General features: G+C 45.6%; 1 protein-coding gene across 1 annotated transcript in view; it reads left to right on the forward strand.

The window, feature by feature from the left end:
* The window catches only part of CFAP61 (cilia and flagella associated protein 61), a 250,124-nt gene that overhangs the window by 103,661 nt on the left and 119,018 nt on the right, over nt 1-27,445 (forward strand). Inside the window, exons 15-17 of the mRNA XM_060397508.1 lie at nt 220-297; nt 3,252-3,458; nt 6,189-6,323. Coding sequence (XP_060253491.1) covers nt 220-297; nt 3,252-3,458; nt 6,189-6,323 — 420 coding nt within the window. The remainder of the gene's footprint in view (nt 1-219; nt 298-3,251; nt 3,459-6,188; nt 6,324-27,445) is intronic.

Consider the following 27,445-nt stretch of genomic DNA (forward strand, 5'->3'; position numbering starts at 1 on the left):
AAGTAGAGACATAATGGTAATATTTACCTCATAGGGTTGGAGTGAGGGTTAAATGCAATCACAGAGGGCATTGAACTTATTACCTGGCCCAGAAGGTGATAGGATGGTGGCTTCATCATTGTTGTTCTATGATCATGGTTGAAACCCTTTAAGGACAGCTTACAGAAATATTAATAGCAATATTTTGAAAGGTCCTAAGGTATCTTCCTCTCTTTCCAGGATGGAACACCACTTCAGGTATTTGTAGCTGAAGTTGCAGAACAGGTAGTCGGCATTGCAGTGATCAGAAATGAAATGGTAAGCTGGGAAGTGGATATGACTTCCCTTGACTGTGCCTTTTCCTCTCCTGAATCCACGCACAAGTGGATATGACTTCCCTGACTGCGCCTTTTCCTCTCCTGAATCAACACACAATTAATTAAACTTTCTAAGTTTAATTAATTTAAACTCTTATTTAATACGAATGTCTCCTTTTCCTGAAGGCTATAGATCTGCTTGCATCCTACTTGGCAGACACTTTTTTTTTCAGTTCAAAATGTTTAAAATGTTACAAAGAATACATGAAAACATTCACATTCTAAAAATTCAAATAACCTCCCAACACCCAAAAACGTCTCAGCTCTCTCCCCAAAGAATTACTCTATTGAGAGTTATGCATTTATCCCTTCCAACATCCTTTCTTGCACTTAATAACATGCATCGTGTGTGTTTGTTGTTAAGTGGACATCTAATTTTATTTTGTCCCAATGCACAGCCAATTATTCCAAAGTATTTATTACTGAGCAGTCCATTCTTTCCCTGCTGATTTAAAATGCTGCCTTTGCATTATTAAATTTCCATGTGTCTGTGTCTATTTTTACTCTCTATTCCATTCCATAGATTTATTTGTTGATAGCTATCGCATTATCATGCGTTTTGGTATCTGGTATGGAAGTCTTCTCTTGTTTTCTTTGCCTAGAATTTCTTGGTTTTACTTGAGTGTTTTCTTTTCCGGATAAACCTTGTAACACTTACTATGAATTTATTTGTGCCTATGTAGATTTTACACAACGATTTAGGCAGAACTGATAAATGTAATATTGAGACTTTGCAGCTGGGAACATAGCTTCTGGAAGATATCAAGGAACTTCTCTCCTATTTCTAGTTCACTAAAAGCTTTCATTGTGCATGCGTATTGAATTTTATTAAATGTGTTTTGGCATTTATTGATATGCTCGTGTGACTTTATTTCTTCAATGTATTCAAACTATCCTTGTTCTTAGATTCTTTTGATTCAATATATCTTTAAGAAGTTTTGGAGAGAGGGTGGAAGAGGGTCGGGTCTCTGAGTCCACACACATACAAGTTTTCATCTGTCCTTACACCTGAATTCAGCTGTGTATAGAATTCCTATGCAGATGATTCCTCATCAGAATGTTGTTTTTACTGTCATCATCTTCCAGTAGCCAATGTCACAGATAAAATACAGTCTGATATAAATAAATGTATGTTTGTTTGCTTTCTCTCTTGAGAATTCCCTTTTCCTTTTTATTCCTGAAATTCTCACAAAGTATCTTATGCTTCTTTTGAGCTTGTGAACCTCTTTCTTCCATGATTTCATTCATTATTTCTTCTCTTTCATTTTCTGTGTTCTCCTTGTCTTAAATTCCTTTTTACATGGAATTGACCCTTTGCCGTCTCATATCTTTTTTCCTGTACTTTTTAGTCTCTTGTACTTCTTACTCTTCATTCTAGGAGATTTCCTTGATTTTTGTCTTCCAGATTCCTAATGCACTGTTCATCCATGTCTATTCAGACCTTCTACTGGAACTTTAATTTCAGAGTTCATGTATTTAACCTCCAAGTCCTTTCCTTGTTCTCTTATTGTTCCTTTATTTTTTGTAGCAGCTTGTTTGTTATGTTTTTTTAATATAAATTTATTTATTTTAATTGGAGGCTAATTACTTTACAATATTGTATTGGTTTTGCCATACATCAACATGAATCTGCCACGGGTGTACATGTGTTCCCCATCCTGAACCCCCCTCCCACCTCCTGCCCCATACCATCCCTCTGGGTCATCCCAATGCAAAAGCCCCAAGCATCCTGTATCATGCATCGAACCTGGACTGGCAATTCATTTCACATATGATATTATACATGTTTCAATGCCATTCTCCCAAATCATGTGAGATCCTTTTTGGTATCTCTGAGGACATTTGGTAGAGTTTTTTTAAAAAAATCATCTGTTTGCTGGATACCTCTGTTTCCTCTGGAGTGAGTGGTATGTTTCTCTATCTGATCTTTTGCTTTTCTCAGTTTTCCTCAAAAGTCTGTCCATGTCATGAATGAGAGATTAAATGATCAGTGCCAATGGCTGGCATGGTCTTCTTGACAGTGTTTATCCACTTCTCCATGACATTGCTCTGGCCACTGGGAGGCTGCCTACAAGCTGGGACGCAAAGCTCTCTGGGTTGTTAGCACAGCTGTGAGGAACAAATTCCGAAGCTCTGAGCCACCCTCCAGAAGTAAGCCATCAAAGCAAGTGACTTTCGGGAAACTTAAGCTTTTAGCTTTTCAAAAATTAACAATAGAAATGAGATTAGTAAGTAATAGGAGAAAATAACTCATCTCTCATTATTGTACCTAAAGTCTTCTCTCTTTCATTGGGCATTTTGCTCAGAGAAGACCTGGATCTGGTGCACAGGGCGGTGTGTTTCCTCATAGCAAAGCCCTAGAAACAAGTTAGATGTCCATCCAGAGGGGAACAGCTAAATAGCCACTCCTCTGGCCACATGCTAGAACACGATAATGCAGGAGAGAATCATTAGCTCAGGCTCCAGGTCCCTCCAGGCAAACTGCTTGAAGACCGACCTAAGCATGACAATCAGAGCAGTTCTCTGCCGAGGTGGCCGTTGTAAACTGTTAGTCACTGATAAAGGGCGTCCGGGCAGCATCCACCGCAGGACTGAGTCCCCGTTTTCACAACTCGAAACCTCACTGTGGTAAACATCCTTGTGTGTATATCTTTGGGCATGTGTATTCAACTTTTCTCCCCGAGGATGAATGCCACTTAGAGCAGACGCTGGGGTAGATCTCTTCCTAGTCCCCACCAGGCATAGTTCAGTCTGTACCCTGGCTCCTTAGGAAGAGAAGGGAAAGGCATGCCCTTAAAATTATTTTAAAATGATGTTTCTTGGAAGATGCATGCCATTTGTTTAAAACCCTCTTAGGTGTCCTTTCTCACCTCTTTTTTTTTTTTTTTTTTTTAGGATATAGAGTATATCCGATCTCACTACAACATTGAAGATTTCATCTACTTCAATCACCACCAGCGCGAAGAGCATGGACACCTGTATCACTTTGTCCTGAATCCCATTTTCCGGCACTACACCAAGTTTTTTCTCAAGGAGATCCTCCGTTTAGGATACAAATCTTGTCTCTACTACCCTGTTTACCCACAAGTCAAGGAAGGCAAGGTAAAAGCGTGTCCTCAGCCACTTCTCCTGCAGATCAGCGTCCACGGTGTCATTTGTGTTGCATGCCAATATTTTGTTTCTTCCTCATTCCATGGATTTTGACTATATATGTATATATATATATGATATATGCATCATATACACACATGTATACATATATACATATATGATACATATATACACGCATGGTACATATATAGATATATGATATATATATATATATATTTGACTATATATGGATTTTGACTCTGAATTTCAAATGGACATACTGAGTTTGGTCCTTTTCACACACTCTAGGGAAAACCCAGAAGGCTTTGAATTTCCGAAACCATCACAACCCACACAATTAGTGAAACAATTTGTTTGCTTTTCCATATCAACCAAACAGAGACTGCAAGCTATGGAAAAGTGTCCTAAGGGACGTGAGAATCAAATTATCTCTCACATGCAGTAGTGAATGCCGAAATGTCCCATGATGTTCTTCAGGCAAAGAACATTCCAGTAGTGAACTCATAGGATAAATCAGTTCAATCCTGAATACTGATGTGCTGTCATAACATTCCAAATTAGCACTATAACATCCCATAAAAGTGATGGATAAAAAGTGGAGATAAGTGATATTGATGCAGGCTTTATGTGGTGAAACACCTCTATGTCTGCATAGCACTTGTTATGTGTACACACAGAAGCTCTTGCTTCTGTTCATCCTGCTTCAGTCTCCTTCATTGCACTTCTCACTAGCTCACATTCTGTCTTGTGCCGTGAAGCTGGAGCTTTTTTCCTGTTCAGAGCTCGACCTCCAATGCCTAGAAGAGTCCCACCTGTGCTCACACACACACTCACTGTCCTGCTTGCTCACAGGCAAGGGCTTCTCAGAGCTGGGGACTCCCAAGCCATTCTTTCCTGCGAGATGGTCCCTCTGCCACTGAGAATGTCAAGGCAGACTTGAGGGTTGTTGCGAGGCAAACCCCCAGACTAGGTTGAAATTGTCCCATAATCTGTCTGTGGCTCTGCCTGGAGTCTGACACTGTCACTTTTCTTCTTAGTTACCACAGTGAGCTAAGTGGATTTTTTTTTTTTTTAGTTTTTTATTTTTTAAATTTTAAAATCTTTAATTCTTACATGCGTTCCCAAACATGAACCCCCCTCCCACCTCCCTCCCCATAACATCTCTCTGGGTCATCCCCATGCACCAGCCCCAAGCATGCTGTATCCTGCGTCAGACATCTAAGTGGATTTTTTTAAATGCTCTGAAATTTTCAACTGAAAACAATCTAAGGTATATGGGTACATGCACATAACAGTAATTTACCAACCTATCTTATTTGACAAATGCCTTTTGGAAGTACAGAAGAAATGGGGGAGAAAGAAGGCGAATGGAGAATACGCTCGAAAGATGATTTTTTTTTTCCTGATGAAAACACAGCACAACAGTAACATGAATGCTCCAGATTTGAAATCACGAAATGGGAAGTGTAACAGCTCTGTCTGAGAAGCATGGCCCTGCGCAATTGCTTTACACTTCCCATTTGGCCAAGTGCCAGCTTGGTGACCTTCAGGATGTGACATTAAATTCTCAGTTTTTAACCTGCATGTGCCAGGTTGGTAGAGTCTTTTTGTGTCCATCGTAAAAAAAACAGTACCTTGAACTGAACTCAATGGAGGTTCACATATTCCCCTCATGGTATAGAATTAGCATCATGTTATGCACTATTGTGTATATAACATAGAAACACACTTGGAAACAGATTTCCTCTCTGTCTACACCTCTGGTTGATTTATACACATCCATTTAAACAAGTGCAAGAAGCAATTCCAAATAGTGCAAATGAGGCTCTCCAAATTCTGCTATAAATTCCCAGTTGACAGCAATGTAAGTGAACTCTTGACTGACGCAGCGAAGACAGTTTTCTCCACAGCCTCCTGCCAGAACATGCACGGAAAGCTTGGCCAGGCTTAAAAACAGAGCTTTGGCTAGAGACCCCAAGGTTCTTCTTTTCATTGTGTAATATCAGGCGGTGAAGTTCAATGGTGAAGGATTGAAAAAATCCCTTCTAGAAGCTCTTAAGTTGGGTAACATTAATATCTAAAGCATCCACCCAAAGCATGATTTACTGTAGCCCATTTCAGTAAGCATAAATCTAGCTCATAATTTAGGACGAATATAAATCAAAACAATCTAATCCAGCCCCTACCTCGCCCTCACCTCTCCAGTTTTATCCTTCAATTTTAAAACACTCATTTGATCCAGAAAGGTCCAGTTGAAGTAGCAGAGACTTTCACAAACATGAGGGTGTTCGCATCCCTGCCCTGTTGCCCCTCAGATGACATATCTGCATGCCTTCTTAAAGCAGCTTGTGCCAAAGACACAAAGGTTACCAGGATGCAGATAACACAGCTTATTAATGGGGTCAAATCAAGCTGATTCATGATCACTGTGGAGAAGAATATCCTCCTGGGGAAAATACTTGTGCTGAAAAATCCCATAAACCAAACCACTTGTTTATCTGTCATTCCCACAGAGATAGTAATGCAATTACTCCCATAATTATCTTCATTAGTGTCAGGCATTATCTACAATCCATTCCTCTGCTCGAAGAGTATGTTTGTTTATTTGCCGGTCTCCCCCTCTTCCCCCAACCCGCCTTCGCCCTCCGGTTGTCGAGTCTGGCATCTGTGCGCTCAGGCTCCCACGCCCTCCCCGCTAAAATAGAGGTTTCTGTCTTCCAGGTCCAGAGCCCCAAGGCCCACTCGCTGACGTCCGCCCTCCACTACTTGGTTCCCGTGCGGCCCCGACGACAGATTGTCTATCCCCTGGAAAAGCTTGGCATCAACGCTCCATCAAAGGAGGTCTCCAAGGACGCGGTGGGTAGCCGGCGGCAGCAGGCGGGGCGCGGTGCCAGCGCGGCGGGGCGTGGCAGATGGGGCGGCGCTGCGCGCAGAACGGGGCCGGCGCGGCTCCTTCATCCCGGAGCCCCGGCTCCCCGCGGCCCCTACCCTCGGGTGGTGCCTCCGCGGAGAGCCCGGGGCAGGGCGCCGAGGGGTCCTTGTGACGCGCCCCCTGCATCTCAGGACAACTGGGGCTGGCGTCAGCCTCCCAGCATCGTTGTGGGCTTAGCCGCCTTGCTGCAAAGCAAACGCCCCTTCACTCATGCTTTCGTTGCACGATTTGAGAACCGGTATCTGGCTGCATTAGGACGTCTGGGCTGAGTCTGAGCTGGGTTTTGTTCACTCTTTCGAGGGGAGTCAGTGATGCCCTGAGGGGCGGCGGTGTGTGGGGTGGGGGCGGGGGGGGCGTTAAAATGACAGCCCTGGGCCGCCCTTACTAGCAGAACAAGAGAAGTGAACCACACAGAGCCTAGATTTCGCTTTCAATGGAAGTGTATGCGTAAACAGCCACACACACAGGGCCAGCCATGTTCATGAACTTGGCTGTGACTTAGGCTGACTCACATGTGAGTCTGTTCTGTTTGTGCACTGCTGCTGCTGCTGCTAAGTCGCTTCAGTCGTGTCCGGCTCTGTGCGACCCCATAGGCGGCAGCCCACCTGGCTCCGCCGTCCCTGGGTTGCTCCAGCTCACTTCCGCGTAAATGAGAAAGACATCCCTCAGTGGGCTGACGTTTATCCTCCGTGGGAGAGAAAGTGCAAAGCTGAAATTCTCCACACCTTTAGCCAAGGAGCTGCTCATCAGAGCTGCATGTGCTGCTCAAACCAACTGGAGAGAAGCCTGCTGCTGCCCAAAGTGCATCAGCACACTGTCCCAGCTCCTGCTTTACTTGCTGGGGGTGAGGGGTGCACTCCACCAAGACCATCTTAGAGGCAACTGTCATCTGTGACCCAGGTTGCTGTAAGTCCTACATTTATCTCTAAATTGTAAAATTAAACAGAAAACTTTTTATTTATTTTCTGATAAGTTCTAAATTTGTCTCTGAGTAGAGACTAAAAACAAATAGCAATCCTTTTGCCCTCTCCCAGTCTTCATCACGGAAAACAGGAAGCACCCACAAAAAGCAGAGCAAATCCTGTGACAGAGAAGAGATTCTCCTGACTAAACCAAGAGACCTTGTCTTCTTTTTTTTAGTGTACAATCCCTCATAGACTGGTAGTTTTATGAAGCATGATTTCCTGAAAGAACAAGGTTAAAAACAGAGGCCAGATTCAAGTCTTATTGCTTTGTTACTAGGTTTCACAGACCCTGAATTACTCTGTCCTCTTGCTCTAAAGGGCTTTCCAGGTGGCACAGTGGTAAAGAATCCACCTGCTGATGCTGGAGACATGGGTTCACTCCCTGGGTAGGGAAGATCCCCTGGAGGAGGAAATGGCCATTCACTCCAGTATTCTTAACTGGGAAATTCCATGGGTAGAGGAGCCTGGCGGGCTACAGTCTGTGGGGTCAGAAAGAGTCAGACCTGACTGAGCACACAGGCAACCTTGCTCTAAAAGCTTCTGAAGGCGGAGGGGCCCCTGTCTCAGCCCACTCTATGAGCTTCACTGGAAGTCCCAGATCCTCTCCCCTCAGCTGCAACAAGTTTCAGCTCTTGGCCAGTTTTGCATCTACCGCATCCCCACCCAATCCCCCTTCCTCCTTTATCATTTTGCAGCAGGTACATAGCACTTCACCCAGGACCACAGGTGTGTCTTTGGGTAGCAGGGCCCCAGCATCCCACTCTAGAGAGGAAAGGGCTCAAGCCCATCTGCAGGACCACCGGCTCGGCCACCACATGGCCTATAGGGGTGGGGAGACTGGGGAAAAGGACTTTTGTAATGAGATCCAAGAGAGTGTGTTGGGGTCAGGGAGGGTGGCTCCATCTCCACCCATCACTGAAACACGGCTTGTCTGACGTCATGTGATCCCAGGAGAAGGATCCACAGGTGCAAGGTACAGAGATGCTTCTGTGTGAGAGGTGCTGCCCATATGCACCCACTGCTGAGATGCATTCGAGTTTGGGTAGACCACACGGCCGGGCCAGGAGAAGCCCCCAGATGTCAGTGGCAGCCCATGGCCCCAGTGCCTTCAGCTGGTCACTGCGGGGCACAAGTGTGTGGCTGGCGGGATGGGAAACAGTTCAGGGCTGCTGACCTGTTGTCGAGGGCTGCTGACCTGTTGTCGAGGGCTGCTGACCTGTTGTCGAGGGCAGCATTCCTGAACCTCCAGTGTCTCCCACCCCTGGGAATCTCCAGAACTGGATGACTTTGAGGTGAGCTGAACTCTGGGTGGGGAAAAAAGCCAAAGAAAACATTCTGTTTCATTAACAACAACCCTATCATAACTTCCCAGATTTCTACGAGTTGAAATCCTTGCTCACATTTAATAAGCTTTTCTGTGGTTATCTCTGTGTGTGCTGCGCACACACCCTCCACGTTGCCCTAGAGCCTTGGCTTATTTCAAGACATAGCACAGGATGGATTGTTGAATCCCTACTCCAGAAAGTCAGCCATGGTGTGGTTGGTGCTTGGTATCTGCTGCTTTGTGCTGTGTGGTTTACTGTATTGATGAATTCTGATTTTTTTCCTTTTTTTAAAAAAATTATTTATCTTTAATTGAAAGATAATGGCTTTACAGTATTGTTGTGGTTTCTGCCAAACATCAAGATGCATCAGCCATAGGTATACAGTGAATTCTGACTTTTTTAAAGAAATACTTGACTGCTGCTTGCTGCTGTACTCATTCTCAAGGAGGCTTTAGTGAGACCTGCTGCTGCTGCTAAGTCGCTTCAGTCGTGTCCGACTCTGTGCAACCCCATAGACGGCAGCCCACCAGGCTCCCCCATCCCTGGGATTCTCCAGGCAAGAACACTGGCATGGGCTGCCATTTCCCTCTCCAATGCACCTAGATTTAGTCAAAATGTAGAAATCTTGAAGTATGACCAAAGGATTATTGAGAGCATCATCCACATGGAATGAGCTTGGATGCTCAAACATTAAAATGCTATTATGTTAAATTACTTTAAATTTAAAAAAGATTGTAGGTGGGTTTAATGTTTTAGGCTGCTTATCTGAGACAAGGTGAGCCAGATGGAAGTTTTTCAGGAGGGATTTCTTTTTTGAGATGATTTTACTTGTTTGCTTTTGGCTGTGCTGGGTCTTTGTTGCTGCACGTGGGCTTCTTTTTGCGGTGGCTTCTCTTGCTGCAGAGCATAGGCTCTAAAGCACAGGCTCAGTAGTTGTGGCTCGTGGGTCTAGTTGCTTCGTGGCATGTGGGATATTCTGGGACCAGAGATCGAATCCGCGTCTCCTGCATTGGCAGGCAGATTCTTTACCGTTGAACTGCCAGAAGGAAGCCCCTAGAAGGAATGTCTTACAGGGTCCTAAGCACACTGATTTCTTAGCAGAGCAAATAGTATTGCAGCTGCTGAAGTTGGCAGATTGTTTTACTAAATGAATCCCTTTCTTTCCCTTCAAGTTTTACACTCCCATGTGCGCCTGGAGCTTCACTGGGGACTCAGCTCCCTCACAGAGGTTTCTCTCTCTGGGCACTGGCCTCTCATACATTTTATCCCATTTAAGCCATCTCAGACTGACCATCCGTTCCCTAGCTTTCACCTGGGAAGCCAGTCTTCAAGGGAACAGATCACCCCAGGCATGAGTAATGGGATAGAAAGCGTTTCATCTCAGTGGGTTGCCAATTTGAAGCTGGCACAAGCCAGCAGTGATTGAAATTCATCATCGCATGGCAGAGAAACATGCCCCCTCCCACCCCGAGGCCAAGTTGCTGCTGCCTGGTCTAGATGAATCGTGTCTCTGCCACCAGACCTGCCCTGTAGTTCGTATCAATTGACAGCCCACCCATGTCAGGTCACAGGAAGGGACCTGGAAGACGCGTGAATGATTTTCATCACACATCACAGGGCTGGGCCTGGAAGATTCATCATGTTGCCAGTCAACCAGTAGATTCACGGATAAGAGAAGGCTTTTTCCTGACCATAATCCACATGGCGCAGACTGAGAAGACTAGCTTCTCATCTTGAATTGGCTGTCTCGGCCTGTGCATTTGCTTTCTGAGAATTGTTCTGATGGGAATTTTTAATGAAATGAATCAGTGTGGCCCACTTGCATGAGAACCGTGATCAGGGAAATACTCAAAATTTGGTTGAATGGATGACTCTATTAATTACAAACTATGGAGCAATTTGACTTACTCTGGGGTAGTTCTCTGTGCAAGCTGACTTGCTTTCCTTCTGGCCTCCCCCTTAGGGATTCAGAGATGACCATGACAGGGTCCCTTCCCTCAGGGAGCTTACAGTCCAGCGTCAGTATTGGGGCACTTCGTGGGACTGCTTCCTGCTTGTGTTCAGTGAGTTGTGTCCGACTCTTTTCGACCCCATGAACTGTAGCCTGCCAGGCTCCTCTGTCCATGGGGATTCTCTAGGCAAAAATACTGGTGTGGGTTGCCATGCCCTCCTCCAGGGGATCTTCTTGGGGTTGGTTAAACCAGGGATGGGGGAGGGTGCCCCAGCCCCAGCGAGCAAGAGAAGAACAGCCCTGCTGGGGTTGGACCTGTTCTGTGGAATCCCTAGGGAGGGGCAGATGTGTCCGAGGCATGCTTTCCTTTCAAAGACTGGGGTTTTAAATGACTCTTACTTGTGATAATAAACACCAGACAATCTGCTTTGAACTTAAAAAGCTCCTCCCTTTGCTTCGGTACCAGGAGATGCTCCCAGTCATTCACTTCAGTCACTTTGGTTCTCTGTGTTGATTTAGAGTATTCTAAATGAATGAGAGTGTCAATCCATCTCTCCTTTTTTTTTTTTCTTCCCCAAAACTTTTTGGACCAGATCAATCCATCATCTTTCATATAACAGAACCATCTCAGGAATCAGACGTTTAGACGAATCAATGCTTGTTTGCGTGTGTGTGTGTGTGTGTGTGTGGTTGTTTATTCGTAACAGTCTGTTTAAATCTGGACTAATGAATTCTTTGAGGCCCCCATTTTCCCTTTGTCCTTCTACAAAGTAAGAATGACGGTTTGTTTAACCCCCCTTCTCAGAGCTAAGTGCTGGCCCGCCTTTCCTGGTGTGTGAGCTCTCAGGAAGATGTCCGCTCTGGCATTCGGTTACCCTTTGAATCGCCCCTTTCATCTGGCTGCTCTTCCCCAGTTCAGCTGTAATTACCATCTGATGGACTGCTGCTGGATACTGTTTCCTTTGCGCATCTGCTGCCCTAGGAAATTGCATTATTCTCCCAGCACCTGCTAGATTTTCCCAGCTTAATTGTTTCCCCAACCCTTCCTTAAACTTGGAAACTTTCACTGCCTGCATTAGGCTTCTCATGGTTGTACTTGTGTGTGTGTGTGTGTGTGTGTGTGTGTTTAAATTGACCCTTTAGTATCTCCTTGTTTCTAAAAATGCAAACCCATATTTCTCAGCATCATACATGCACTGATCATTAATGGGACCCTTGTGATATTCTCCTGAAATGAAATTAACCCACTTTAAATTATTGCTGTGAATCCAGTTTGCTTTTTCAAGCCACTTCCCAGCCATTTCCTACAGTTACCCAACTGGTGGGAAATGCATTTCCTTTTATTTATGGCAAACCCTTTTCTCTGACATTCTTAGAATAATTTACATAAATGCCTTCATGGGCTCTTTTTTTCCCCCTCCTGAACAAAGAATACAAGTACTTTGGTCATTTCTTTCCAATTCTCTAAACACTATCTACTTTAGTATTGTGCATGGTATATATGTATCTATCAAAATGACATGAATCAGTGGTTTATTCTCCTTGTTATCAAATTCCTCTCTGTTAGAAAGGTTGCAGAGTGATAAACTACAGCTCCTGCTGCCATTACTAGCATGCTGTTTCTGAGACTTCCTCTGAGACTTCCCATGAATTGTTTCATTGAATCCTCATATGAGCAGCACTTGTGAATAGTTACTGCTACTGTCATTCTCCAGGTATTTAAAGAAAAACAGGCCTGCAGAACGGAGAGCTAGTGACTTGTCCAAAGGCTAATTCATTGACAGGGCTTCATGCCCAGGCAGTTAGACACCAGAAACTCAGACCATTATATATTCTCTCTTACCTAAACATTAAAGTACTGATATCATGGCTTATTGTAGGAAAACCAAACCACAGAAAAGGAAGATGGCTTGATAAGAAACCTTTTGGAGTCTCCCAGATCTTTGGCACTAGTTTTATAATCAAAAGGAGGTGACTCATAGATAATTGGCTTTCCCCAGAACAGCTGGATTTTCCTCTTGGCTGAGCCATCCAGCCTCACGTTTGATCCTGTGCCAGCCAGACCCTGGCTGGGCTGGGAGCAGACACAGGGGTCCAGGTTAGAGCCCTGGGGTCAGTTTTTGGACAGCAGCTGATCCCGGCTGTCTGCACATTTCTCTCTGTTGTGTCCAATTTGTTGTTATAAACCTTTCAAAATTATAGTGGCAGCCACGGGAAAGGTGAAAAAAAAAATCCTGTACATGGGTCACAGTATCCATTTTTCAAAATTCACTTCCTTTCTGTGTTTGGCTTCATTAGAAAGTGCTCAGGTAACGCCCAGGATGAGCGACTGAAGGTTCATTTGGGAGGTAAGGCAGGGTGAGCACTGATGGGCCCGCCTGGGCACTGTTTAGAAACTGGGCTGCAGCAGAGGCAGAAGGAGGCTTCACGGTGTGATGAGAAATGGTGAAAAGTAAAGTTACTTCTCCATCTCTCAGTATTGTCAGAAAGTATATCTTATCATTTTCTAGGATAGATATTGTAAGAGAGTCGACCTCTCTCTCTCTTCCTCTCCTCTTTCTGCCTCTCCCGTACAACAGCTTCATCGAGATATGAATCACCTGCCATACAATTCGCCCATTTAAATAGCAATTTATTGGGTCTTGGTATATTAACAGAGTTGGGCAACCATCACCATCTAATTTTAGAATATTTTTGTCACCTCCCCCAGGAAAAAGTAACCCTTTAGTAGTCACTTGCTATACCCCCACCCCTCAGCCCTCGTCAACTACTATTTTACTTTCTGTTTCTACGAATCTGCCTTTTCTGGGCACTTCATTTAACAGAATTACACAACATGTGGCAATTGTGTCTGTCTTTTTTTCATTGAGCATCTTCTCAAGGTTCAACTGTTTTGCAGTATGTATCGATATTCGATTCATTTTTATAGCTAAGTAATATTCTGTTATGTGGACATACTCCGTTTTGTCTGTCCATTCAAGTGATGGACATTTGAGCCATCGCCACTGTTTGGCTACTATGAGTAATGTCACTATGAACATTTGCACACAGGTTTCTATGTGGATGTGTGGTTTCACTCCTGTTGGGTGTTGTACCTAGGATTAGAATTGCTTGGTCACATGGTAACCCTAGGTTTAACATTTTGAGGAACTTCCAAACTGTTTTCCCAAGTAATGGCACCATTTTGCACTTTCATTCTTTTTTTTTTTTTTTTAGATTTTTTAAAAATAGTTATTTTTATTTATTTAGCACTCAGTCTTAGTTTCAGCATGTGGGATCTAGTTCCCTAACTAGGGATCAAACATGGGTCCCCACATTAGGAGTGCAGAGTCTTAGCCATTGGACCAACAGGGAAGTCCCTGTTCTCTCATTCTTAGATCAGACCCAGCACCCCTACTCATAAGTGGTGAGCTGCTGGCCAGCTCAAGGCCATGGATGGGCTGTGACCTTGACTGTTCCTTCAGTTGCAGGAGTGGAGTGTCCCCACTGCTTTGGGAAAGTGCCATGCATGTGCTTGGTGGTATGCTGCCAATCTAAGCTTCAGTTCTCTGGAAAGCAGAGATTTTTCCAAAATAAAATCTCTCTTGCCCTCATCTTCCCTGCTTCACCCTCTCTGGCCCATCACCTCCCAGGAGGGGCTACAAGGACGTTTCTGAGCACAGGGAACACCCATCCAGACCCCAAAGAGTGATGTGAGGGCTGCTGGTTTTTCACACCGGTGTGTCCATCGCTTCAGCCCACCTTTGGTAACATTATTTAAAGGCATTTGGTAACACACATTTAAAACAGCTTCTAACAGAAAAAAAAAATTCTGAGGCTTTCCTAGGTGCTAATGGGGTTCTTCCCACAATCCAGGAGGGGGGAAATGTGTCCTGTTCCCTGCAGAGCAAGGCCGCAGAAGTCCAGAAGGTACCCAGGACAAGCTAGCTGCCGGCTGCAGTGCTCTGGACACCCCCTGCCAAGCAAGGCTCCCTGGTGGGCCTGAGCTCCCAGGCAGGAGCTGGCCTCTACAGCTAAGTGGCTTCTTCAGAATCCGCCTTCGGGGAGGAAAGCCCGCCAGTAGGAAGCTTTGCTTTGTGGATTTTAATGGAGCTGAGGATGTAAAATGACAAAGGGGACAATTAGAGCTACAGATGCCTCCCCACCCCCGCCCTGGGGAAGTTGCATCCTCCTCCTTAATTAAAATATATGTATGCGGTTACAAAAGCAGTGCATGGTAATGGTAGAAATTTTAGGGGAAAAGAGAAACGGTAGAAAGAGAACATGGATGAAGCCTGCAATCTTCTATCTATAGGTTACCTTACTTAATATTTTGGTGTTTTTACTTCTAGATTATTTTCTGTGAAAAAAGCCACATGCGATTAAATATGGGGTCATCTGTGCGCAGTGTTTTGAAACATGCACTTTCACTTTTGAGGTTGTGAACACCTTTCCATGTCCCTGGGTATTCTAGAGTGGCGTTTGGGTGGCCGCACCGTCCTCTGGGCCAGGCTCTCTCTGCGTCTTGTGCCTGTGTGACTTAGCCTGCAACATTCTCACAGGAGTTTGTGTAGTGTTTTCTCCATCTTGCACTGGGGGAACTGAGGTTACGAGCCATTTGATTATATGCCTAAACACTGAACCAGTGGGACTTGTGGGAATAATAACGATTTCTGCCCCCATCATCCTGGGAATATGATTGCTGAGGCCAGCTTTCCCTGCACTCAGACAGACAGTGAGCAAGTCCTGGGGCTTTTCTGGGCAATTTTAGGTAGTTACAGTTGTGTGTGTATGTATACTCAGTCATGTCTGACTCTTTGTGACCCCCCATGGACTGTAGCCTGCCAAGCTCCTCTGTCCATGGGATTCTCCAGCAAGAATACTGGAGTGGGGTTCTGTTTCCTCCTCCAGAGGATCTTCCCCACCCAGAGAACAAACCCGCATCTCTTGAGTCTCCTGCATTGGCAGGCGGATTCTTTACCAACTGCACCAAGTGGGTCATTCCAAACTCAGAAAACATGCTTTTAATTCTATAAAATGTCTAAATTCATTTCAGGTAATAATCAAAACTCAAATTCCATTTTCATCCAAATATCAGAGTTTATTCCTTCCTTCCTCTGCATCCCCCCACTCCACCCCTCCGCTGAAACCTGTAACTGGTGAAGGAGGGTTGGGAGCCTCCTCGCTCCTTCTAGGTCGCCATGCCCTCCAGTACTGAGCATCTATTTAGCTTATTAGTATTTAGCTTTTGGGGGGAAAAAAGCCTGTTCATTTCTTATTCTTGTTTAGCTATGTTTCCAGTCCTTCTGGAATGGGGGCCAAGGTGGGGAGGAACAGCTGGGGCAATAGGCGTGTGTCAGAGGATAACTCCTGCCCTGTGTGCCTGACAGTTCTTCTCATGGGTCCAATTCTTTAGAGATCCCTGTCCCTCTGCTCGGGACTGCATCCCATAATTCAGGGACACACCCTCGATGGACATGAGTTTGAGTGAACTCCGGGAGATGGTGATGGACAGGGAGGCCTGGGGTGCTGCGATTCATGCAGTCGCAAAGAGTCGGACACGACTGAGTGACTGAACTGAACTGAACCCTGCAACTCTGCAGCCCAAGTTGGGTTTGCCCCTGGAGATGGTCCTATGGCAAAGACCTCTGATAAGAGCTCAGGCTGTCTGGTCAGCACATGTGGCCAGCACCTTCCCTCTTGGTCGCCCAGTCACCGGCTGGCCTGTTGATGTCATCAGCATCCTTGGGTGGGAACCACACACCACTGCACTGTGTCCACTAGCTGTGGGGACTCACTCGAGAGCCTGAGGCTCCCAAGACCCTTGTCTTGTAACTTAAAGGATGAGGCACCCCTGCCCCTCCTCCTGGGGCTGGAGTGGCATGTGCCCCAGAGCACGTCAACAGTTCTCATTGAGGAAGTTTCCAGAAAAATCCCCTTCTCTCCATTCTTCTGATGCTTTTGTGTCTTCATTGTGAATGAGGGGTTTAAAAGTCACTTAACCAGTGCTTGCCCACCTGCTTTCACATTTTTACGAGCGCAGCTCCGTTGGAACGCAGCAGCCTTTGTCTTCCTGCCTCACGCGTCCTTTGTGACATCCACTCCCCCAGGCCAAGCAGCTGCCAGGTTAGGCGCTGGGACACAGGAATGCCAGACCTGGGAGCCAACACTGCTGCATATAGCTAGGTCCCTAATGTCCTCTCCAAATGTCTGTCGTTATAAACAAGGCCACCATGTCCATCCTTGTTATTTCTGAGTACATTCATCATGACTTTATTTCTGTAAATTCCTAGCAATGATTCTCTAGGTCAAAGGTAAAGCTACATTTCTTTGAACAAAAAGCAAACTGATTTAGGATCTGAGAAAGCAAGCTTGCGATTCCCTACTTTAAAAGATGATTTCTCCTTGCAGTGTGTAAACTACCAGCATGAGGGACTCTCTTTTATTGTAAGATGTAGATTTAAAAATTTTTTTCTTTCTCATTATGGTTTGTCACAGAATATTGAGTATAGTTCCCTGTGCTGAACAGTAGGACCTTGTTGTTTATCCATTCTCCACATAATTGTTTGTTATCTGCTAATCCCAAACTCCTACCTCATCCCTCCCCCAACGCTTCCCTCTCGGCTGTTCTCCGTGTGTGTGGGTCTGTTTCTGTTTCATCAGTTCAGTTCAGTTCAGTCGCTCAGTCGTGTCCGACTCTTTGTGACCCCATGAATCACAGCACGCCAGGCCTCCCCGTCCATCACCAACTCCCGGAGTTCACTCAAACTCACGTCCATCGAGTCGGTGATACCATCCAGCCATCTCATCCTCTGTCGTCCCCTTCTCCTCCTGCCCCCAATCCCTCCCAGCATCAGAGTCTTTTCCAATGAGTCAACTCTTTGCATGAGGTGGCCAAAGTACTGGAGTTTCGGCTTTAGCATCATTCCTTCCAAAGAACACCCAGGACTGATCTCCTTTAGAATGGACTGGTTGGATCTCCTTGCAGTCCAAGGGACTCTCGAGAGTCTTCTCCAACACCACAGTTCAAAAGCATCAATTCTTCGGCACTCAGCCTTCTTCACAGTCCAACTCTCACATCCATATGTGACCACTGGAAAAACCATAGCCTTGACTAGATGGACCTTTGTTGGCAAAGTAATGTCTCTGCTTTTGAATATGCTATTTAGGTTGGTCATAACTTTTCTTCCAAGGAGTAAGCATCTTTTAATTACAGTAAACTGGAAAATTCTGAAAGAGATGGGAATACCAGACCACCTGACCTGCCTCTTGAGATACCTATATGCAGGTTAGGAAGCAACAGCTAGAAATGGACATGGGACAACAGACTGGTTCCAAATAGGAAAAAGAGTACGTCAAGGCTGTATATTGTCACCCTGCTTATTTAACTTATATGCAGAGTACATCATGAGAAATGCTGGGCTGGAAGAAGCACAAGCTGGAATCAAGATTGCCGGGAGAAATGTCAATAACTTCAGATATGCAGATGACACCACCGTTATGGCAGAAAGTGAAGAGGAACTAAAAAGCTTCTTGATGAAAGTGAAAGAGGAGAGTGAAAAAGTTGGCTTAAAGCTCAACATTCAGAAAACAAAGATCATGGCTTCTGGTCCCATCACTTCATGGCAAATAGATGGGGAAACAGTGGAAACAGTGTTAGACTTTATTTTGGGGGGGCTCCAAAATCACTGCAGATGGTGACTGTAGCCATGAAATTAAAAGATGCTTACTCCTTGGAAGGTAGGTTCATTTTTACCGTATTTTCAATTCCACATATAGGTGATGTCATATGTTGTCTGTCTTTCTCTGACTTTACTGACAAAGGTCCATCTAGTCAAAGCTATGGTTTTTCCAGTAGTCATGTATGGATGTGAATTGGACTATAAGGAAAGCTAAGTGCCAAAGAATTGATGCTTTTGAACTATGGTGTTGGAGAAGACTCTTGAGAGTTCCTTGGACAGCAAGGAGATCAAACCAGTCAATCCTAAAAGAAATCAGTCCTGAATATTCATTGGAAGGACTAATGCTGAAGCTGAAGCTCCAATACTCTGACCACCTAATGTGAAGAGGCAACTCATTGGAAAAGATGCAGATGCTGAGAAAAACTGAAGGCAGGAGGAGAAGACGTCAACAGAGGATGAGATGGTTGGATGGCATCACTGACTTGATGGACATGAGTTTGAGCAAGCTCTGGGAGTTGGTGATGGACAAGGAAGCCCGGCATGCTGCATTCCATGGGGTCACAAAGAGCTGGACACGACTGAGCCACTGAACTGAACTGATCTGTCTTTGTCTGTCTAACTTACTTTGCTTAGTATGACAGTCTCTTGAGTCCATCCACATAGCTGCATATGGCATTATTTTATTCTTTTTTATGGCTAATATTCTGTTGTATAAATGTACCACACTGAGATGTAGATTATTAAGCAGATAATCAGGTCTGCAAATAACCAGCAGCCTTCCGTTTCCCCATTAGCCTCTAACTCAGCTGAATCTCTGCTTGGAGCCTCCATTCCACCTGCTGGGAGGACAAAGAACTTTCACCAACTCCAGGCACATTTAGCCATTTAACGTTTAAAAGGAGCCCATTCGGAAATGTTCTATCCTCATTTTTCAGAGATTCAGCCTACCTTCAGCCATCCCCCTTTTGGTACCCAGGCTCCCAAGCAACCCTCAGGGCTCAAGGTGGGGGCCCTCTTCACAGATCTCTTTGGATCAGGCCTCAAGTTGGCTGGAACACGAGCTCTCTCTCTCTGCCCTCTCTCATGTTTTATCTCTGACAGTCCCTCCCCCACCATCCTGGGCTTTGGGAAGCTCCTGGACGGCCTCATCCTCTTTACTGCCCTGGTGCCACCCTCAACCACTCCACCTTCTCAGCCCAGGGGGCTGGGCGACCCTGTGAGGCACAGGCCTGCCTACCCCTGTGCTCTCCAGAACCCTGTGGGGATGAATCCTGCTCGGTCCCTCAGCTTTATGGCCCTACCCTGGGGGAGGAGAGGCTGGGCTGCATTTCTCTCTCTCTGTCCCTCCAACTTACCTTCTCTGAGACAGCAGACTCTGCCATCTCCACGAGTTCTTCTGAAATCTGTTGTTTGAAACATCAACTCTGATTTTGGGGGACTCAAAAGTCAGGCTCTTATGAGACTCAAAAGCCTTTCAACCTCCTCTCTGCCTGGAAATGAAAAGGCATGTCTGCCCAACGGCTGGTGTCCCTGGCTGCTGCCTGAGGGGTCGGGAGGGCCAGGAGTCAACGGGGATTTGGCAAGAATGAATCGCATCTGTTAATATAAAACAGTGCCGACTACGACGGTGACAGTGATGTGCACTTGGCCTGCAGACCCAGCAGGCCTCACGGGGCTGGCCGCTCCCTCTGGCCCCCGGAGTAATGATAAAAACACAACACCATTTGTTCCAAAGTCATTTTATGTCAATAGACATCAGTACTAGAAAGTATCAGAAGTCTAACTTTTAGTCTTATGTGAGAGCTTTAAGATGGTACATCTTGTTAATCAATTCTGGTTGATAAAAAAGTAGGATATGCTCTCTTGAAGACGTGAAAGGTTAGGGGGAAAAAAAAAAAAAAAACCAGACTAAGGACCTAGAGAGGTTTTACATTCAAACTGAGCTCAGGTGGATTAAAAGTCTTCCACGTTTTAGTGATTTTCATAAAGCCTTCCGAGTTTATTCATCATTATTTACACACTCACTGAATCTGAGGGGAAAATGGCATTTGTGTTCACAGAGGCAAAGGATTAAATGAGCCTTGGAAACTGAAGTGCCTGTGTCTGGAGGCCTGGCTCTGGTGGCCTGGGGGTGGAGTGGGGGTGGGGGTGGGCTGGTCTGCCATCCCCAACCATGTGCTGTCCTCCCCGCCGCCCCCCACCCCGTCAGAGAAGCAGCTTGGAGTCCTCAGACCTCAGGCTGCTGCTGTCGTCTAGGGTTGACCCTCTTTCAGGAAGAATAAAAACCTTTACTCCGTATGTTGCCCCAAGACCACTAAGCGTAGTCAGGATTACTGATGTCATGATCTCCATAGAAACCAACTTAACAGGCAAGAAGAAAACAGAAAGCATGCCTGAAAAACAGGAAAATAAAAGAATAAATAAGGTATGGTAGAAGCATAGGAGCCATAAAGGTTTTTTAAGGCAGTCTTGTTGCAGATATCAAACATGTCTCAGCCTGCCATCCAGGCGCTGTGGACCCAAGGTGGCAACCGAGAATTGCACGCCACCCCCTTGTCCTGCCTGGCACTCTTCAATTGTGTCCCAGGTTCTGTTTGTTTTGTTTTAAAGTATAGTTCAGTGCGTTGAAATGATCGCCATGGCAGTTGTTATAATTGAGGCTTTTATGGTAGTTTTTGTATTTAACCAAAAGGTGCCAGGCTCAGGCAACACTTTCTGGTCACCATAGTGAGGCTCTGCTGGCTGAAAGCACTTCGATGTCACCTTGGGGTGGTGCCTTCATAAAACCCAAGGTAATGGCTGATAAAAGCGAGCCGGGTATTATTATCTTTCACAAGTGACAATTTGTGAGCAGGTCACAGAGATGGTCTGAGAGTGTCCCATGGAATTGTGTACTGCTGACAACCTGGTACTAGACAACCTCCCTCCCCGCCCACTGGTCACTCTGGGTTGGTAGGTCGGAGGCTACAGACACACAGACAAATACACACCCCCGGTGATCTGACTCACCCCAAAGGCGGGAGCAAGTGCCAGAGATGGAGTTTGGGTGGCTGGGCTTGAACCTGCCCCTGTCCTTGGCGCTCCACCCCCTTGTCTTCTCAGGTGGAGGTGCCTTACTGCTGGTGGGGGTGCCCCCACCGCCTCCCCTATCACTATGTCCTGCTCCCTGAGGGCTGTCTGCTCTGTGGCTTGCTGCCTGGAGCCCCAGAGCCCTTCGCTGTGCTCAGGGCAGCCACGCTGAGACCCAGTTCCCTGGAGCTCCAGGAGAGATGGCCTGGCTTCTCTCTCCCAGCTGGCCTTCCCTCTGGGGACTTGCCCCCACTGGAGAGCAGATGGGGAATACCTCCTGCCAAGCCCAGATTCCAAAAGAATCTCCAGGCCCTGAGTAATCAAATGCATCTTTGTGAGTGTGTGTGTGTGTGTGTGTGTGTGTGTGTCTGCGTTATTTATGGATTTATTTCAACTTTAAAGAAATATATATACATAGGACAAAACAGGAAATATATACAAACAAAACTAGTTGTGTTTAGTGCTAGTAGTAGAGGGGATGAAAATTTTTTTCTGAATATTTTGTCTTTGCAAAAGAAAACAAAGCCCTGTGTAATTGAATGACTGTTCAATTAGTCTCATTCTATTTCTTTTCAAAACAAAAAATATACTAAAAGTAAGAACAACCAAGTAAAGTCAGGAGAAATGTGATAATAGTTAACATTTGTCACACATTATGTATGAAAGGCACTGTTCTATATTCCTTGTAAGAATTAGTACATTAATCCCTACATGCACCCATGGTCTAGAAACTCCTTTTATTGGTGAAGCATATAGTTCGCTTTCAAACTCGTCTTCTTGGATTCTGGTTATGAACCAACCGATCCCTCTGCCATCCCTACCTGTCTGTCTCTCTCACACACACACAAACACACGCTACAATCACCATCCCTAGAGAAGTGCACAAATTCCAAGCACATCTACACCCCGTCAACTCCAGCAGCACAGTGGGTGACTGCAGCTTGATTCTGAGTTCTGTTCTTCGCCCACTTCCCCTGTCCAGGTTCTCCCCAGGAGCCGCACAGACCCTGAGCCCACTTCTGTACCCACCACATCACCTTTCCTGGTGCTGTGTTTTTTGTCCTGAATCTGATGCACACCACAATGTGGACACGCCTTTCCCAGAGTCAGCCCTGCCCCTGCGTGGACAGGATCCTATGCACGCCTTATCTGATGGGCCAGAGCAGTGGTGTGAGGGTCCGGAAGGTTTCCCTTCTTCCTTTTCACCCACCAGAGTGCCTCCTGGCCCTGAGCCTGCCCTTGGGCCCGTGAGAACCAGCCTTCTCATGGGCACACACTCCTAATGACACAGCACTGATGCTTTGACTTGTAGTTCATGGTTATTTTAAAAGAATTTCATGCAAGAAGTTCATCAGATACAATACAAATGTTTCCAATTATGTTCTTAAAACACATCCCCCATTTCTTTGCAATCTTCTGCAGCTTGCTCAAAGCAGAACTAGAGCTATGTGGGATTGCAATTCCCCTTCAAACGGTTATTTCTGTTTTTTAAAAGGGGCAGGGGAAACCCATGGACTCAGATAAGAGTTCAGGATTTCATGTGCCCAAATGTTTGGAAAAGGTTAAATATTTTACCTGGATGGCAGTTGGCCTCGCCTGAACTTCCTCGGAGGGTGTTGTTATCTGGGTAAGAAAAGAATGACAAAGTCGCTGCTATTTTGAAGGCTCTATTTAACAGATGTGTATAGAAATCTATGTATTATTAAATAATTCTTTATAATATGCTTAAGAATAAGCGATTGGTAAGCCTGTTTACGTTCTCACCATCTGGGAGCATTCTGTCACCCATCTGTTCCATGTAATTATGTAATTATCAATATAAGGAAAGAATAGGTGATATACTTAACAAGAAAAACTGGTCCTCGCTGAAGAGGAAAAATGACATGCATCTGTTGAATTCCTTTTTGTTTCTCTTTCTTTATTGTTTGCTGTTTTTTTTTCCCCTTTATTTCACAGTTGCATTCAGGCTGTCAGCCTGTGTCATACCCTCAGGAGAGCTGTTTCTGCCATGCTACACACTGCCACACACGCACATGCACACATATGCACGTACACACACGTGCGCAGAGGCAGAGCGATTAGTCAGGTCCTAGAGGCACTGATACCACTTTGAAAGGAAAGAGCAAGGCCGTGTTGGCCTTGACCCTCCATCGTCTGCCTCTGGGAGAGCCCGGAGAGTTCTTTCCAGAACACATCCTGTAAGAGTCAGAACTCTGGGAAATATGTACATTAACGACTGACAGATGGAAGGACAGGTGAGCATGTGGTGTTTGCACAGGTTACTGCATAGAGATTCCACTTGAGAAGAACCCCCAACTTGATGCTATTTTCTTAATGTCAAGATTCAAGCAATACATGTTACATCATAGTAGGATAGCAGTCCCGGGGAGCTGGGTTCGTGTCTATAGGCTCGAACTGCAGAGGTTCCATTGTGCGGTGGAGAGCCGCAGGCGTTTGGATGGACATGGACAGCTTCCTCACACACGCAGTCACCTCTCCTGACATGTAGGACAGCAGTGGACGGCGAGCAGTCCCCCGGCCCCCTCCCGCTCTGTCTGCCCAGGCCGGGCTCTGAAGTCCTCCAAAGGGCGGCTGGTTCTCCCAGGCAGTCGACGGAACCATCCTCAATGACTCATCTTGACAAAACCTGGGATTTTGATCCTAAGCCGCACAGAGGGGCAGCTCCGGGAGCCATTGAGGTGACAGTCAGCCTGGGGATGAAGGTGTGAAAATCCTTGTCCTTCCACTGATCCAGTGATGGGGCAGGGCTCCCCCGTCAGCCTGGGGATGAAGGTGTGAAAATCCTTGTCCTTCCACTGATCCAGTGATGGGGCAGGGCTCCCCCGGGGCCTCCTGACTCTTTGCAGCCCATCATCTCCCCTAGAGGGATGACCCTTCCAAAGAACCCTCCATCCGCCCCCAACCCCCGCAAAACGTTCCCCCTCTGCCCGGGCAGGCACTGTGCCTGAAGGGGCAGGGGAGAGTGAAGGACAAATCCGAGGGTCTGAGACCCTAAAACTACTCAACAGCTTTCACCAGAGTTAAACCTGACTCACAAACTGAGCTGGAACTCTATACTTCCATCATTTCTTGACTTCTGCCTAAAATTTTTTTTTAAACAGTGCTTTCTCTGTTTCCTCCTGATAAGTGCTCCTTTTCACATGTCAAGATGATGATGTTTCAAGAATCCATCTTCCTGGGAGCATCCCATGACAGAACCTTGGTCCAGGCTGGATTTGCCGCTCTCCATCCCAGCCTGAGGCTTGTGTCAGGGCAGGCACGGGCTCCCCACACTCGCCACCTCGTGTCCAGGAAGGAAACAAGTAACTTGTCCCACCTACGTCTCTCTTTGTTCCTTTGAATTCGATGGTAGTCTTTGATGAATCCTCCATAAAGCCAGTCACCATCGCCCAGTCTGTCTGTGTTTTGAATTGTTATTTCCATGGATTTTTTTTAAAGCTGTGGATACCCTTAGAATAAGCAAAAAGGAGAAAATTACGGGGCACCCTGTGGGGAGAGTATTTTAAAGGGCTAAGTAATGGGGACAAATGTGGCTCGATTCCTCGTGGGATTTGGTTGTTTTTGACTTTATATTTACTTATTTCCTTAATTCAAAGTTAAAATGATTTAATTGCAACCATAACTGTCCAATCCATTAAGGATCTGAAAGGGAAGAATGCCATCTGAACCTTTCTTTTGTCGTTTCTAGTTTTGAAAAGGTTTTAACAATAATTTCTTTTTCAAGAAAACATTTCAGTTTATATGTTTAAGTATTTTTTTAACAAAAGAGTCTAGACAGATTGTTTCTCAAGAGAAAATTATTACAAAAGAGTTATTTACATGCATATATCATACTCAACTAAAAAACAAAAATTAAGAAAAAAAATCCCTGTATTCTATAACAAACCGTATTAAAAATCATGAAAGCTTAGACTAAATGGTTTTCATTTAACCCGCCAAAGTGGCATTAATTTTTCAAGTGGTAACTGTTGCTTAAGATGCTATTGTGCCTGAGTGATAAATGTTTCATGATTTGGTAGTACATGCATGGCTTACAATCCATTATTTATTGCACCTTCCCTTGCCTGGCAAAGGTGATGATTTTATAGCCCCAGCAGTCATGCAAACACATTTATACAAACCGACGGCGGATAATAAATTTCCTTACTGTAAATGTCAGTGGGTTTCATGTGTTGCTGCCATTACATCTTGTTTGGAAGCTGAATGCTCCACAGTTATGGGAGCCGCCAGATGGTGTCATTAACACGAACGCCGGGGCTGTTTACCACTGACATGCACGTGACAGATGAAAAGTTCTGGGCCTGTCTCTGCACTGAAGCGTGATGTGAGCCATACACAGGTGTAATGACAGCGGCATCCCCTGGCCTCTGCCCTCTACCCCACCAAGAGCAATTTTAGCTGTTGCGGTGGTGGTTGTTATAGTTTGTATCTGAATACACAGCAGAGTGAGCAAAAGGGGACATTTTTCCCCCGGACTCCTGCTTGATTTGATCTGTGGAGCCTCAAATGTGCTGCCAGGGACACCTGCCTTCCCAAGGGTGGTTCCCACAGGAGTGGCAAGCCAGCTCCCCTTCTAAGCCCTCCAGGCCTGGCCTGGCCTTTTGTGCTAATTAATTACAGCAGGATTGTTATTACTGTGCGTCTGTGTATGTGTGTGTTGTAATCAGATATTTTGAATACTTACTATCTTACTATGATGGACAAATTTCCATCGAGAGCATGGAATTAGTGTCTCTCAAAAGTTCTGTCAAAATCATCAGGCCTGGATTCAAAGAATGAGGAGAAACAAAGAAGTAGAAATCTCCTGTACCAGTGTCTTCTGTACACTGAGCTCTTCTTTTCACAGGAATGAACAGCAAACATTGGTGCTTTCCCTGATCGGATGTGAAATGTCTGCATGACTGCCGTTAGCCTCCGCGTTTTATTAACGTGTTCCCATCTTTGTTCAGCACCGGCCATTCCTGTTAATGGTGGCCCAGCTTCCCTGCTGCAGTTTCTGCTTCACTCTCTATCCAGATCTCTTTTAATTTCAATTTAAAAATAAGCTGGGTTTGAGACTTCCCTGGTGATTCAGCAGTTAGGACTCCACACTTCCACTGCCAAGGATGCGGGTTCAATCCCTGATTGGGGAACTAAGATTCCACATGCCTCACACTGTGGTCCAAAAAAAGAGAGTTTGTTTTATTCCCCACTGTACATCCTTCCCTGGAACCAAAAAGCTGGCCCATAGATTCTGATCAAGGTCCTTTGAACTTTATTTTTAGCCTTAGCATTCTCCATAGGAATTTTCAGAAAGGCTTATTTTTTCACAACAGCCCTTGTGTGTTGCTCTCAGAGGTTGAGTGAACCTTCCATTTCAGTGCACAGAAATGTCAAGTCGTGCAGAAGAATACACACCATTGTGTGCATAGAGATGAAAGAGAATGTTCTTAATTTCTTCAGAGCAGCTCTGGGATACTGTCGAATGTCAGTGGGAGTACAGAGCCTGATTGAAAGGCTACATGTGTGCATGAAGGCACACCTCAGACATGCGCAGCAGAGCCCTGAGTTTTAGCTTGCTTCCAGGAGTGTGTGAAAAGACCCAGGAGTGAAAATAAAGAAATGGTGGGGACGCAGCTAGACTGAAAAGTTGTATCTGTAGAACAGCCCTCGCTTGGACACAAGTTCTCAGGAAAATGAGTTCTTTTCCCACTGCTGTCATTTTCCTGGCAAATGAACCGGAGACCTGAACCAGCAGTGCAAATAGCCAGGGACCCGACCTGAGCAAATAGCTTGTTCCCGGGGAAACAGAAATTTCCCCTTGTGCTCTGTGCCCAGAGATGCCCAAAGGCTCTCCTGACCCTGCTCCTCCCTGTGTGTCCCCTCTGTGTCTGCCTCCCTTGTCCGCTCTCCCTTCTCAGGACGTCATCTGCAAATGCATGTGTCGAGCCTAATCTGTTCTGGAAGAGTGGGATACCTCACTCTTCCAGACTCTTGCACTGGCTCCCCCTGCCATCCCATCTGGAATGTTGTTTTTTCTCTTGCCTATTACCTGGGAAAGATCCTTCTAAATAT

This window comes from Ovis aries, chromosome 13 (assembly GCF_016772045.2).
Source record: "Ovis aries strain OAR_USU_Benz2616 breed Rambouillet chromosome 13, ARS-UI_Ramb_v3.0, whole genome shotgun sequence".
In the NCBI taxonomy this organism is placed as follows: Eukaryota; Metazoa; Chordata; class Mammalia; order Artiodactyla; family Bovidae; genus Ovis; species Ovis aries.